At 35.0% G+C, this 12,341-nt stretch overlaps 1 protein-coding gene across 2 annotated transcripts in view; it reads right to left on the bottom strand.

Moving 5' to 3' along the window:
- Positions 1 to 12,341, bottom strand: part of CEPT1 (choline/ethanolamine phosphotransferase 1) — a 36,821-nt gene that overhangs the window by 5,431 nt on the left and 19,049 nt on the right. The window contains exon 5 of one of the 2 annotated variants that reach the window (XM_044238898.1): positions 11,497 to 11,581. In XM_044238898.1, coding sequence (XP_044094833.1) covers positions 11,497 to 11,581 — 85 coding nt within the window. Of the gene's footprint in view, positions 1 to 4,699; positions 4,785 to 11,496; positions 11,582 to 12,341 lie in introns of both variants that reach the window. The other variant, XM_044238897.1, reaches the window with a different exon arrangement.

Below are 12,341 nucleotides of genomic sequence, written 5' to 3'. Positions count from 1 at the left end.
AAGGCTCACCAGGCAATCCCTTAAAACTTAGCACCAACTGAACCATTTATAAAAAGCTCTAAAATTGTTGCCATTTTCACCTCCCACCCAAGATCGAGGAGGGTGGGCACATTCTATCTTTCTCAATCTTTCCTTTTCTGTCTTCCTCCTCTTGGAACTCATCTAAAGCAACCCACGGGCATCCACTCTACAGAAATAGCAAGAAAGCTACATTGAAAACACCTTTATCAGAGCTCTGGGTCTTTTAGACCTTGAGTCATGGTGTCTGCTCTATAGCCAGGGGAAAAGCCTCTGGATTCATGCTGCCACATTATGTGTTTAAATAGTATCATCGAATCTAACTGATCTTAAACAGGGTTAGAGATGGAAAAGCAGTTTTAAATTCTCCGATTTACCAGATTACAATGGATGTGTTTTGGTTCAACAGTTTGGATTAATACAGAATATCAATTATCAATTTGTTAAGAAGTTTTCTTAGGGACATAATAAAATGTTCTTTTAAGCTTTGCCAATTTTAGCAGAAATATAATGTATCACTTTGAGATTAGATACTATTAGCTGTCTTCGAAACAATGTGGCAATGACTGTAAATACTTTTAACATAAGTGATTTCCATCAAAATTCAATATAACAATGATTACAGTGTCTACCAAGTGTTTTACGAGAAATCACCATGTCTGAATTATTTAATTATAAGGGCACTTTGTCAGTCTTTTAGTTTAAGAATGAGACACAAATAAATTATACTACATAGTCTTTAGTTCTACCTGAAGAATTCTGAAACTTCACCTGAAGTCTTTCACAACTTGCCTTAACTGGATTCCAGAAGGTATCTCACAGTTTAGTAAACATTTAATAAACTACTACATTTAAAAGAATCAAACATCAGTGAAAGTAACCATGAGGGGATTACATGTGGGTCCCTTTCAAAGTGATGAGATTCTCCTTTAAAAAAAAAAAAAGGAGTGATATGATAAAAAATAGTTTCAAGACATTCCAAAAGAATATATACTCTTTCAGGAAAGCAATACAAAAAATCCATATATTATGGGCTGTTGTTTTGTGTCTTGCAATGTGTTAACCTGTGCACTGACTTTTGTGCATGAAAATAATTTCTTTCCTTTGAAAAAAGAAGAAAAAAACACAAATAACCAACCAAAACCAACAGAACTAAATACAGACTCTGGTAAAAACCCACCTTCTCTGAAGAAAAAAAAAAAAGCAGCAGCAAAAAATGGGTAATTCAGGGACACCTGGGTGGCTCAGTTGGTTAAGCAGCTGCCTTTGGCTCAGGTCATGATCCCAGGGTCCTGGGATCGAGTCCCACATCGGGCTCCTTGCTCGGCAGGGAGCCTGCTTCTCCCTCTGCCTCTGCCTGCCTCTCTGTCTACCTGTGCTCGCTCGCTCTCTCTCCCTCTGTCTCTGACAAATAAATAAATAAAATCTTAAAAAAAAATGGGTAATTCATAAACAGCAGATATAAATCACTTATCTTTGCAAAACAGCTGATCTTTTGGAATCAGCTATATGAAAACATTTGTACTGTTTTTGTTTGTTACCAAAAATCTGCTTCCTATCAGTAGAAGACTTTTAATGATGATTTGGAAACCAATTTCCATTTTATGCCTTCAACTTTAAAAGAGACAAAGATTTCACATTTGGGCCCGAAATCGGTATCTTTCCTCCATTCTGGAACACAAATAAGTCAGAGTATTACATGTAATCCTTCCTAAATTAACATAATGCCATTTGAAACACCACATTCAATGATGAATTATGGCCTATGTAAAAAGAAAAAAATACAGTGGTCTGAGGCCAATTATGGGAATCTGTACTGGTAATAGCTCAAAGTACACAATATTTCTCTGAGCCTCCAAATATCACCAGAGAAATCAGGCCCTTCCCTTTCAGCTTACTGATGGTAAAGTAGGGCCAGTAACACTAAGACAAAGGGAATCTGTCTCCCTACTGCAACCTAATCTCACTACTACTGTAACTAGATTACTGGGCCTGGGGATTTTCAATCTTGGATCTGACAGTAACTAAGGTTACTTTTTAAAATATATAATAAAAAAGGATGATTATATTATTTAATTATCAATAAAGATAGGACAAAATATTTGATCCTTTTGAAAAAAAAATCATTCTGTTAAGTACTTTGATATAAATCCTAGTAAAATAAGATAACAAGTGCACTTGAAGCAAATTCACTGCCAGACACCACCTAAAGAAACAGGGATATATAGGGGCTCAGTCAGTTAAGTGGCTGATTCTTAATTTTGGCTCAGGTCATAATATCAGGGTTGTGAGATCAAGCCCTGAGTTGAGCTGGTTGCTGGGCATAGTGCCTGCTTGGGATTCTCTCTGTCCATCTGTCCCCCCACAACAATAGTGCACTCTCTTTCTCCTCACACACTGTAAAAAAAAAAAATCCTCTCTCCCTCTGCCCCACCCCCCCATCTTACACCTTTTCTCTCTTAAAAAAAAAAAAAAAAGGATGTGTGTATAGCCTATAACTTTATTTGAAATGCTTTATGCATTTCCATACTGATAAGGAAAATCAGGTGTATATAACCAACACTGACTTGTTTTCCAATGATCAAGCAAGAAATCAGTTTTTTGGCTACTGGTATGACAAAACTCTACAGGTAATTTACACATGTTTAAGATAAGATACTTAAAAAATTTTTGGAAGAGGGAAGATTTTTGGTATAAAGCACAAAGTCTATGAACATAATAATCAACATGGTCAAGAGATACAAAAAATTTAAGGCAACATACAACTGACCCTCAAATAACACGAGGGTTAGGAGTACTCAAACTCCACTCCAGCTCCATGCAGTTGAAAATCTGCATATAACTTTTGACTCCCCTCAAAACTGAACTACTAATAACATACTACTGACCAGAAGCCTTACTAATAACATAATAAATTAACATGTATTTTGTATATGTATTATATACTGTATTCTTACAGTAAAGGATGTTAGAGAAAAGAAAATGATATTAAGAAAATCATAAGGAAAATACATTTACTGTACTGTATAAAAAAAAATTTTTTTTTTTTTGGTGGGACGCCTGGGTGGCTCACTTGATTAAGTGGCTGCCTTTGGCTCCGGTCATGATCCCAGTGTCCTGGGATGAAGTCCCACAATTGGCTCTTTGCTTAACAGGGAGCCTGCTTCTCCCTCTACCTCTGCCTGCCACTCTGCCTGCCTTTGCTCTCTCTCTCTCTCTCTCTCTCTCTAATAAATAAATAATAAAACCTTAAAAAAATTTTTTTTTTCTTATAAATGGACCCTCATAGTTCAAACCTGTGTTGTTCAGGGTCAACTGTAGAGAGTAAAAGTAATAAAATTCTCTGTATCTATTTATCTCTATGTATGTATGTCCATATTCTATCTATGTCCATATTCTATCCACAGAGCTCAGATTTCACTAGAATATATCTTAGATTTCACTAAAGACCCTACTGGCTTTTGAGACTAATGTGTAGGAAAGATGTGAATTTGAATGTGAATTGGACAGTTTCAGAATTTTCCTGGTTGACTATGGATTATTTTTATTCCTTTATCTCCTCCCTCCTCACAACCCTATCCTCCCAACAAAAGGCATTAAACAATTTCTGGTGATGAGTATACAGGGAAGTATGTCAACTACACCTCCTCAAGTAGCTAATTTACCATCATAAAGTGAATCAAGTGTGGGAAAGATCTTGTTCAGTCAATTCCCTTATACCCTAAAATCAATCTGATTTTTTTTTTTTTTTTAAGAATTGTTTGTTTGGGAGTAGTACATCTTTTGGTGAGATGACACCAAATGAACTGTAAATTCTGAAGCGGTGTTGGTACTGATCAGCAAGTACCTGGACCAGGGCTTACAAACGACTGTGACTCAAATCTGGAAGGAAAAGTTGCAACCGTAAGAACGGCTTTCACTGATACTAGATACACACTGTTCTAAAGGCTTTACATGCATTACTCATTTAACAAAAAAGAATAACACTATGAAAAAAGTACTGTGATTGTCCTCATTTTACAGAGAAGGAAACTCAGCCACAGAGAGTTGAGTAACAGATGGTGTTCACCTAACAGGCAGCAGAGCCTGACTGAACTCAGGCAGTCTGGTTCCTAAGTCTTGGCCCACATATTATATATATTATGTTCCCTCTTTCAGAAATTTGTGGAAAAAAAAAAAAAACTGTGCATATGGATCAGGTTGAAAATCAAAGTCCTGGCTTGTTGAAAAAATTCTATGGCACAATTTCAGTAAGCATTCGTTCTGTTTTGGGGCTAGTTCATCTACTACCCCTAATTTGTTATTCAGCTTTAAGCATATGACAGAAAAACTAGTAGACTCATATAGCTCAGAAAGAGAGAAAAAAGTCTCACCTTGTCTTTGGTTAAGTTGTTATACCACCTGCTGTTTCCTCAGATGTAAAATGGGACAACAAATAATAATTGAAATACCCTTCAAAAACAATAGCCAAGGAATGGACCTAATGTACCACCTAACTCCAAGTAATAAAATTCACCATGCCCTAAAGAGAAGTTTGTGTTCTACCATTGCTGTGGTTTTTCATTTTCATAAAGAGTAAAATAATTTTACATATCACCCTTTAACTGGATTATCCTATACTGGAAAACACAAGCGAAAGACAACATGCATTACATGGGATACACAATGTGAACAAAGTTACCATAGATTGCCAAAAAGGTGGTCCTCCAATCACTGCCAGCAAATGCATGATTATTATGAAGATTTGCACTTCAGTCACATCAATTCTGATTAGGTACAAAAAGCCAAAAAAGCAGAATTACTCAAAACAATTTCAAGTTAATTACTTGCAAGCTTAGCAGCATTCCTCTATCATGCACAATAGAAAAAAATCTCAAATATTGAGGAAAGGGGAAAAGGAGGTGTCAAAAATTTGTTATGAGCAAAATCAAATAAAATCCAGAGGCTTTTAATTTAATTTGATGAATTTCACAGAGCAATAAAAACCCCTCCTTTCCATAGGAAATTTCTGACTCATTGAAGTTGGGCTGAAACTATAGCTTCACCTTTCCCACCAAAAATATAAAAACAAACAGACAAAAACAAAACAAAACAAAAAAACACCAAGAAACAAGAAAAAAGGGGTTGGGTAGGATATGTGTGTATTAAATTTCGAGTCTCAAGCAGAGAGGACTGCATTGTACTGCTATATAATATGAAATCTTGAAACAAGTGCTTTGTAATACCAAGTGAAGGAAATGGTGAGTTTTTACAAAAATAACATTATCACTGATATCTTACAAAATTTACTGCCCTTTAGTTATATTTAGTTAATGCCTTCCATGGTAGGGGGTTTGAAAAAAAATTTTTTTTCACTCAATTCTCAATCAAATTCTTATCCTTAGGTCAACTACTCTAAGATTTCTGGAAAGAAGAACTGAAAGCAGCCAAGAATTAGTTTTGAGGTTGCTGAAAATGATCTTAGAGTCAAGAAAAGACAAACCTGGTACCTAGTAGAAACAGGTACCAGTAGAAACAGGGCAGTAGAAATTAGAAGTCTGAAAGTCTGAAAAAAAAAAGAATATGGACAAAAAGACTGAGGAGCAAAGCACAAACTGGTATTCCTTTCCTTCTATAGACTAGCACTTTGTATAATCTTGAAATCATCATTCTCTGATTATTGGATCCAAACTAAAATTCTCAGAATTTATCTTAGAGAAATGATTGCACAAAATGTTTACACAAGGTTATTTATTACAGCATTATTTATAATAGGAAAATTTTTAAAATAGCCCTCAGTGAGGAAATAGTTACAGAAACTCTGGTACTTCCATACAATGGAATATTTGGTAGTTCTTAAAAAAGGAGTGGGCAGCTCCCTACATAGTAATATTGAAAAATATCAAAGGCATATTAGGTGAAAGGGAATGCTGCAGAGTGTACAAATAGTATCTTTTTTGTGTAAAAAAGGAAAATAATATTTTTTTTCTTTCTTTCCTTCTTTCTTTTTTTTTTTTTTTTTGCCAGCAATTACATAACAAATTTCTGGAAGGATACATTACAAACTAAGAACAGTGGTTACCTATTCAAGAGGACAGTGTGGGAATGGACAGCTGGGAGATGAGGATGGGAAGGAGACCATACACTGCATACCTTTTTTATGTTAGTTTTAAATGAAGTGAATAATCTATTAAGGTAAATTTTTAAAAAAATTAGTCTAAGAAAAATAGATATCAACAGTAAGGGGATTCAATTCCCAGAGTAGAATGAAACCCCCATTTCTAAAATTGACACTTAAAACATGTAACATGAGCTAGATATGTAAGCTTTCATGCCCATAATAAATACTAACCTGAAACCAGTCTCTCACAACTAAAAAAAATTGAGCTTTCTTTGCTCAAGAATGTTTTATGAGCAGAAGCTTATTAAGTTGCAAACAAATTGTGATGTAGTTCTCTTTAAATACACATTTATTGGGGGAAAAATGGACTGAATTAGGCTAAAAAGAATCTGTAGAGCTGACCTGATGAATGGTGTTGCCAATAAGGGGAATTACACTCAGTAGCAGATTCAGGAGACTAAGCAGGTGTCAAAGATGATCGACTCTGTCTTGGGTGGAGGAGGGCAGACATCTTACAACATTTTGCTGGATATATGAAGTAGCCTTTTGGGAGGGGGGAAGGGCCAGAAGTATAGAATTACAAAATAAAAATGGAGGGAACCTCATGCAATTAATCTTTGTACCTCGGATGAATGTAAAAGAGAATAGGAAACATGAAAGATCTTTACAAAGCCCCAAATGGGATTCCTAGGTAAAACTTTATGGATTAGCTTGTTCGAAAATTTTGGAAGATAGAATTTTCAAACCCATCCAGATACTGTCATTGTATTTAGATCAACAATGCCTTAATGTTAGGAGGGAGAGCTCAGGAAGCTTACTTACCAGTTGTAGGTAGTTAGGAATATTTTTTCCTGTTTGTTTACCTGATTTAGAGGAATACTCAGTACTCCTGGATAAGCCCCTCCTGCTCTTAATCAGGAGAACTGCCTATCACCACTTCTGGAGGTGTGGCTCTAATCTTGACTGTCAATCTAAAAGGTGCAGTTAAGAGGCCATCCCCAGAGGCAGGAACTGAGTAAGCTTAGGGGACAGGAGGCAGAAGCTATTAACAATGAACAAAAAAGTCAATGATTCTATTAAGGAAAGACCTGGTTATGTGGCAGTTCACCTTCCCACCTTTCCACTAAGAAGTTTCTTAGTGTGGGCTGAACTTACTGTAACATATATTTGGACAGGGCTCATTTCACTCCTCTCGGCTGGGGAAGAAAGACAGTTATGCTGAAGGAAGACTGTTAAGGAAAGCCAGGAAATCTGGCATTTCTGTAGTCACTTCCTTATTATTATTTTCAAAATAATAACATAGGTGATAAAATTCCCAAATGTTGGGACTACTCAAAAAACAAACAAACAAAATCATCCTCTATAACTATACCAAAAATAAGCCCTTCAAGATACAAAGAATATATGGTACAACAGCATCCAAAACACCAGAGTGATTTCTTTTACAAGACCTATGGGAAAACAGGTCTCTACAGCATTAGATTGCCACAACCTAAGTTTCTGAGGGGGATAATCTGATGATAATCTACTTAATTTTCTATAACCATGAAGGTATTTGAATATCCTGAATGGTACTGCTTTAAATAATTTCTTATTTCCACTTTATTGTAGCACAGGTTATCAAAGTACAAAAGGAACTTCCCCAATTGCTGTGTAAAATCCAACTAAATTACTACCACAAGCCAGCAATAAGCAACATTCTGATTACTGATAGCTGCCACAGAAGACAAAGGGAAAGAAGCAAGTCAGTTGTGGAGACTAAGCTCCCTCATTCTTCTGGTGGGGAGGCTCTAATATGGCACTCAAAATAACTTTGAATATTCATAATAAATCCCCTGGGCCCAACACTTCGAACAACATCTCAATGGTCTATTGAATGAAGAGGTAAAGAGATCAAGGTATCTTAAATGAATATGAGTAATTTTAACTTCTAACCAGTGAACAGAAACTCTCTAGTTGGACAGAACTCATGGGGCCTTCATCCCAACAGAAAGGCAGCCTAGATCAGTTATTACATCAGAATTACAGGTTTAAAATGTGACTCAGGGGTGTAACAACCCCAAACTACCTATGTTAACTAATTATGAAGAAAGTTCCTATTTTGAGTTTTTTATTTTTCAGTGTTTAGTGAGATACCTAACAAATGTATTTGGTTTGAATCCCAACAAGACTCAGGAATAACTGAGGTATGTAAAGGGATTTAACTGACATTCTGTGAAAGTCGGTAAGCATGTTAACCATCTTTTCCCAGAATGTTTTATGTATTTCCACTCTAATATCAGAAATAAGACAAGTTTATTTTTCTTGTACACGTAACATACGCATTCAAAGATATATTTGCAGCTAATTTGCAAACATAATTTGTTTGTTAAACCACACATAGTAAGTAAATATAATTGTGTTATAATTTGGGTTCGCTATTACCTTGGTTAACACAGAATTTGCACTAGGGTTAAATTCATAGCATCAAACAACCCCAGATTTGTACGACTTGACTTGTGAGCTATTTATTATTTAAAAAGAAGAATTTTGTTTGAAAAGATATTCACTGAGTGTGTCTGGAATCCAATTCAAGAATTAGATTGTTATTAACCACAGATTTGCAAGTATCTATAAATGGATCTGAAGTTCTAGGGAGCTTTTACATAACCAGAATACTTATTATACCAGAAATAGCATGGGTGGAGTGAAATCTTGGTAGACTGCCATGAAGAGTGGTCTAGAAGTTGATCATACTCCCTTCCAATACTTTGCTTCCTACCCTTGATAATGGACAAACTGGGCAAGGCAAGCTAAATGTTAAGTAACATTAACCAGACAAGTGAATGATAACTATATTTTAAAATCAAGTGGTACATACAGAGAAAGTCTAAGCATCTATTTTTGAGATAAGCTGAATTATTTAAAACCGTATTATTTACCACTTGAATTATTACATGATCTTTCGATTATTTGAGAAGACTAAAAACCACAAACAACAGTAACCCATCCAGTGGTTTTTGAATAGGAAGACAGAAACACCCAAAGGCTAAAACATAATCAGTCCTCTAAGAGGAACTAAAATTCAGGTCTCACATTTAAGGGAACAGCAGACCCTTACATCCTTGGAAATGGAAGAATTAGGAGAGTCCGCTCACCTCTTTAGTAATAATGTTGATGGAGTTAAAGGAAGGGATCATGGACCTACTCTTCCTAGCACAATGAATTCTGAAAGAAATCTGGAAACTGTAGGGAATTACTAACACAGGTCTTAAAATTAATATAATAATAGTGGTAACAAACACTATGCACCAGGCACTATAGATAACACATTACATTTTGACTCTTAATCTTCACAACTATCCCAGGAGGTAGAACTTCTGCCACCATTTTACAGATGAGGAAATTCAGTCACACAGGTTAACTGACTTTTCCAAGAAATTGGAAGTGTTGTACCTACAATAGTGCTAAAACTCTTTAGGATGCTGATCAATTGGGGTAAAATCTGTCCTAAGTTTTTAACTTTTTATCACTAAGCAGCCCACATAGGATGATGCTTCTTACATACTAACACAACTTTCCTTAAATTGGTAGAAAACAAAAGCAACAGAATAAGAAGTTTAAATGCTAATAAATTAACTGGAAACAAAATATAATGAACAACTAACTCTTTCTTAAGCTTATTTCCCCCTGAACTTCGTTAAAAAAAAAAAAAAAAAGAAAAACCCACAAAGAAACTATGACAGTCTCATCTCAATGATCAAATCAAAGCAACAAATATTAAAAGCAAATCTGTGCAAGTTAGCAATTGATAAAATTGTATTTTTCAGGATGTTAAAATTAAAATGCATTAGTTTCTAGAAACATTTTAATAGGAAGGCTTTATATATACAGGTACTTTGTTATCAGAAACAAACAAGGTGAAAGTAATATGGTCAATACTCTGAGTATTTTCATTAAGAACACTGGGAAAAAAGACCTTTGGTGAGTGTAACTAATAATAATCATAAATGAGCCATCAAAAATGATAAATCTAGACAACTGCAGTAAGTGTAAGTTTCAGGTCTTTGAAGAAAGTACCAGAAGACAGGTTATGGGTAGAAGGGTGCTAACAGTGACACATTCTGAACTATGCACATTGTTCCATCCTAGGAAGGACTCCCACAAATAATTATGCAAATACATTGTGAACTCAAATAAAAATGGCTTTTTGTTTTGCTTCTAAATCATGCCTAGAGTACTTCTCAGTATTTTCCAAATTCTAAGCTTATTTTGTGTGTGGGGGAGGAAGATTTAGACTATTCATCATTATTAATCTGTCCCCAAAGACGTCACTACCACTACTGATTAAATGGATTTATAATGCTACAAGATACTTTTCAGAAAAGAACTCTGCTACTAGACTTTAACTATTTCTACCACATTACTGAAACATTTTTGGGCATGGGGATTCAATATAGGAAACCTAATGCAGCCTTGTATTGCTAGAACGATCTGTAGGTGTCCAAATGAACAGTTCCCCAATGTTCCGTGAATGCAAAATAAATGGAATTTAAGCTCTCTTTTTCTTGTGAATAAACCTTTCATACTGAAGTGTGAAGAATTCTTGGCTATTCTACTGGAAAACCATTTTCTAATAAATCTTTCTGAACTTTTAGAATTCTTAAGGTCAAAATTATAATTCTAGTATGAGAGGAAAAGGAGAGGTTATTCACTCAGCATTAACTAAGGAAATATGTGTTTATTAAAAATAAACCAAACCTGAAAAAGGAGGGTATTCAAAAGATGGCTAAAGTAACATGAAAAGCGAAGGACACTAGTTTTAAAAGCACAACTAAGAGAAGAAAACAATAAACATACAAACAGAAATGAGAATAGCTTCAAGCATTAATTTTCTAAAAAATGAAGATCATTGAAAACAGAAGCAGAAATGGTACTAGACTGCTTAAAGAACATACTCTAAAAGATTTAAGAGAATACACAGAATCTCTCCTACTACTGTTAAGAGTCCCCTCAACTTACTAATCTAAAGGGAAACTCTGCTTGCTTTATTCTGTTTTTAAAATATAAATATCAAAAAAAAACTATTTAATGGTGGAAAGGTTATCTGTTTTAAAAAAAAATTACATAGAGCAAAAATTGTATTAGGTATAGTAGGTGAGAGAGAATTTTTTTAGCATCAAATCACCAGAAATATTATTTTCAAAAAATTTTAATAGGGTGGATTTTTATTGCCCTATATAAATTAAAATTATTTTCTATTAACCTGTTTGTCTGTGAAATACCACCAGAAGGCTTTTTATTTTTTACATTTCAATTACTCTGTGCATGACAAAGGTGCTGTCTTTATTGAGTTCACGCCACTGTTCATTGGACAGCATGAATATTCTAGCAGTTACCGTGAAGTTCCAGAACCAAGGTCCCAGGGTTCCTGTGAGAAGCTGGCATATTATAATTATGATCTGGGACTCTGTAACATCGAATCTATGCATAAGGAAACAAACATTTCAAAATAACTTTACTCAGAGCTTTTGCCAAAGAGCCTTACAGGTAGCAAAAACAGATTTAGAAGGTAGCATTACCCATATAACAACATGTAAAGATTCAATGATACAATTTATACAGTATTATTACTATCCTTATGCAAACATGTATATTTCTTACCCAAACCAAAATAGTAGAAAAGTTTAAAAATTCTAACTGTAACAAACTGAATAAATGACTTGTTAAAAGGGAGCTGGTAACACTAGAACTAAAAACAGAGTCAACTCTTAATTACCTAACTAGTGAATACTACTTGCCAAATAATCACACTATCTTTAACATAGGTCCTGTCCGTGGCAGAACCTACCCAGACTTCTCTGGAAAGGAATGTTTTCCGGAAGCTCCAGTGCACAGTCATCTATGTGTTTGAAGAACCACTAATCTATCCCCTCCACTGCCCCACATCTCATCATACTCCTACCTGTGCTAATATCAGTAGAATTAGCCCATGTATATGGAAAAGGCAAGGAGAAACTGTGACTACTTCAGATACAATTAGAACCCAATCAAACTGGTCAACTCCTTGTCCTGTTTCCTAATAATCTCTAGTCCAGAATTTTATCCTTTTCCCTCTTTCTCTTCCCTTAATTCCAACCAGCATTATAACTCTCTACTATATTGGATTAGTTTATTAGTGGTAAAAATAAGTCAAACATCCAATTCAATCACGAATGAAGTTTTGGAACATAGATGGTGACAG

The sequence above is a fragment of the Neovison vison genome, chromosome 2 (assembly GCF_020171115.1).
Source record: "Neovison vison isolate M4711 chromosome 2, ASM_NN_V1, whole genome shotgun sequence".
In the NCBI taxonomy this organism is placed as follows: domain Eukaryota; kingdom Metazoa; phylum Chordata; class Mammalia; order Carnivora; family Mustelidae; genus Neogale; species Neogale vison.
This window is presented reverse-complemented; position numbering and strand designations above follow the sequence as displayed.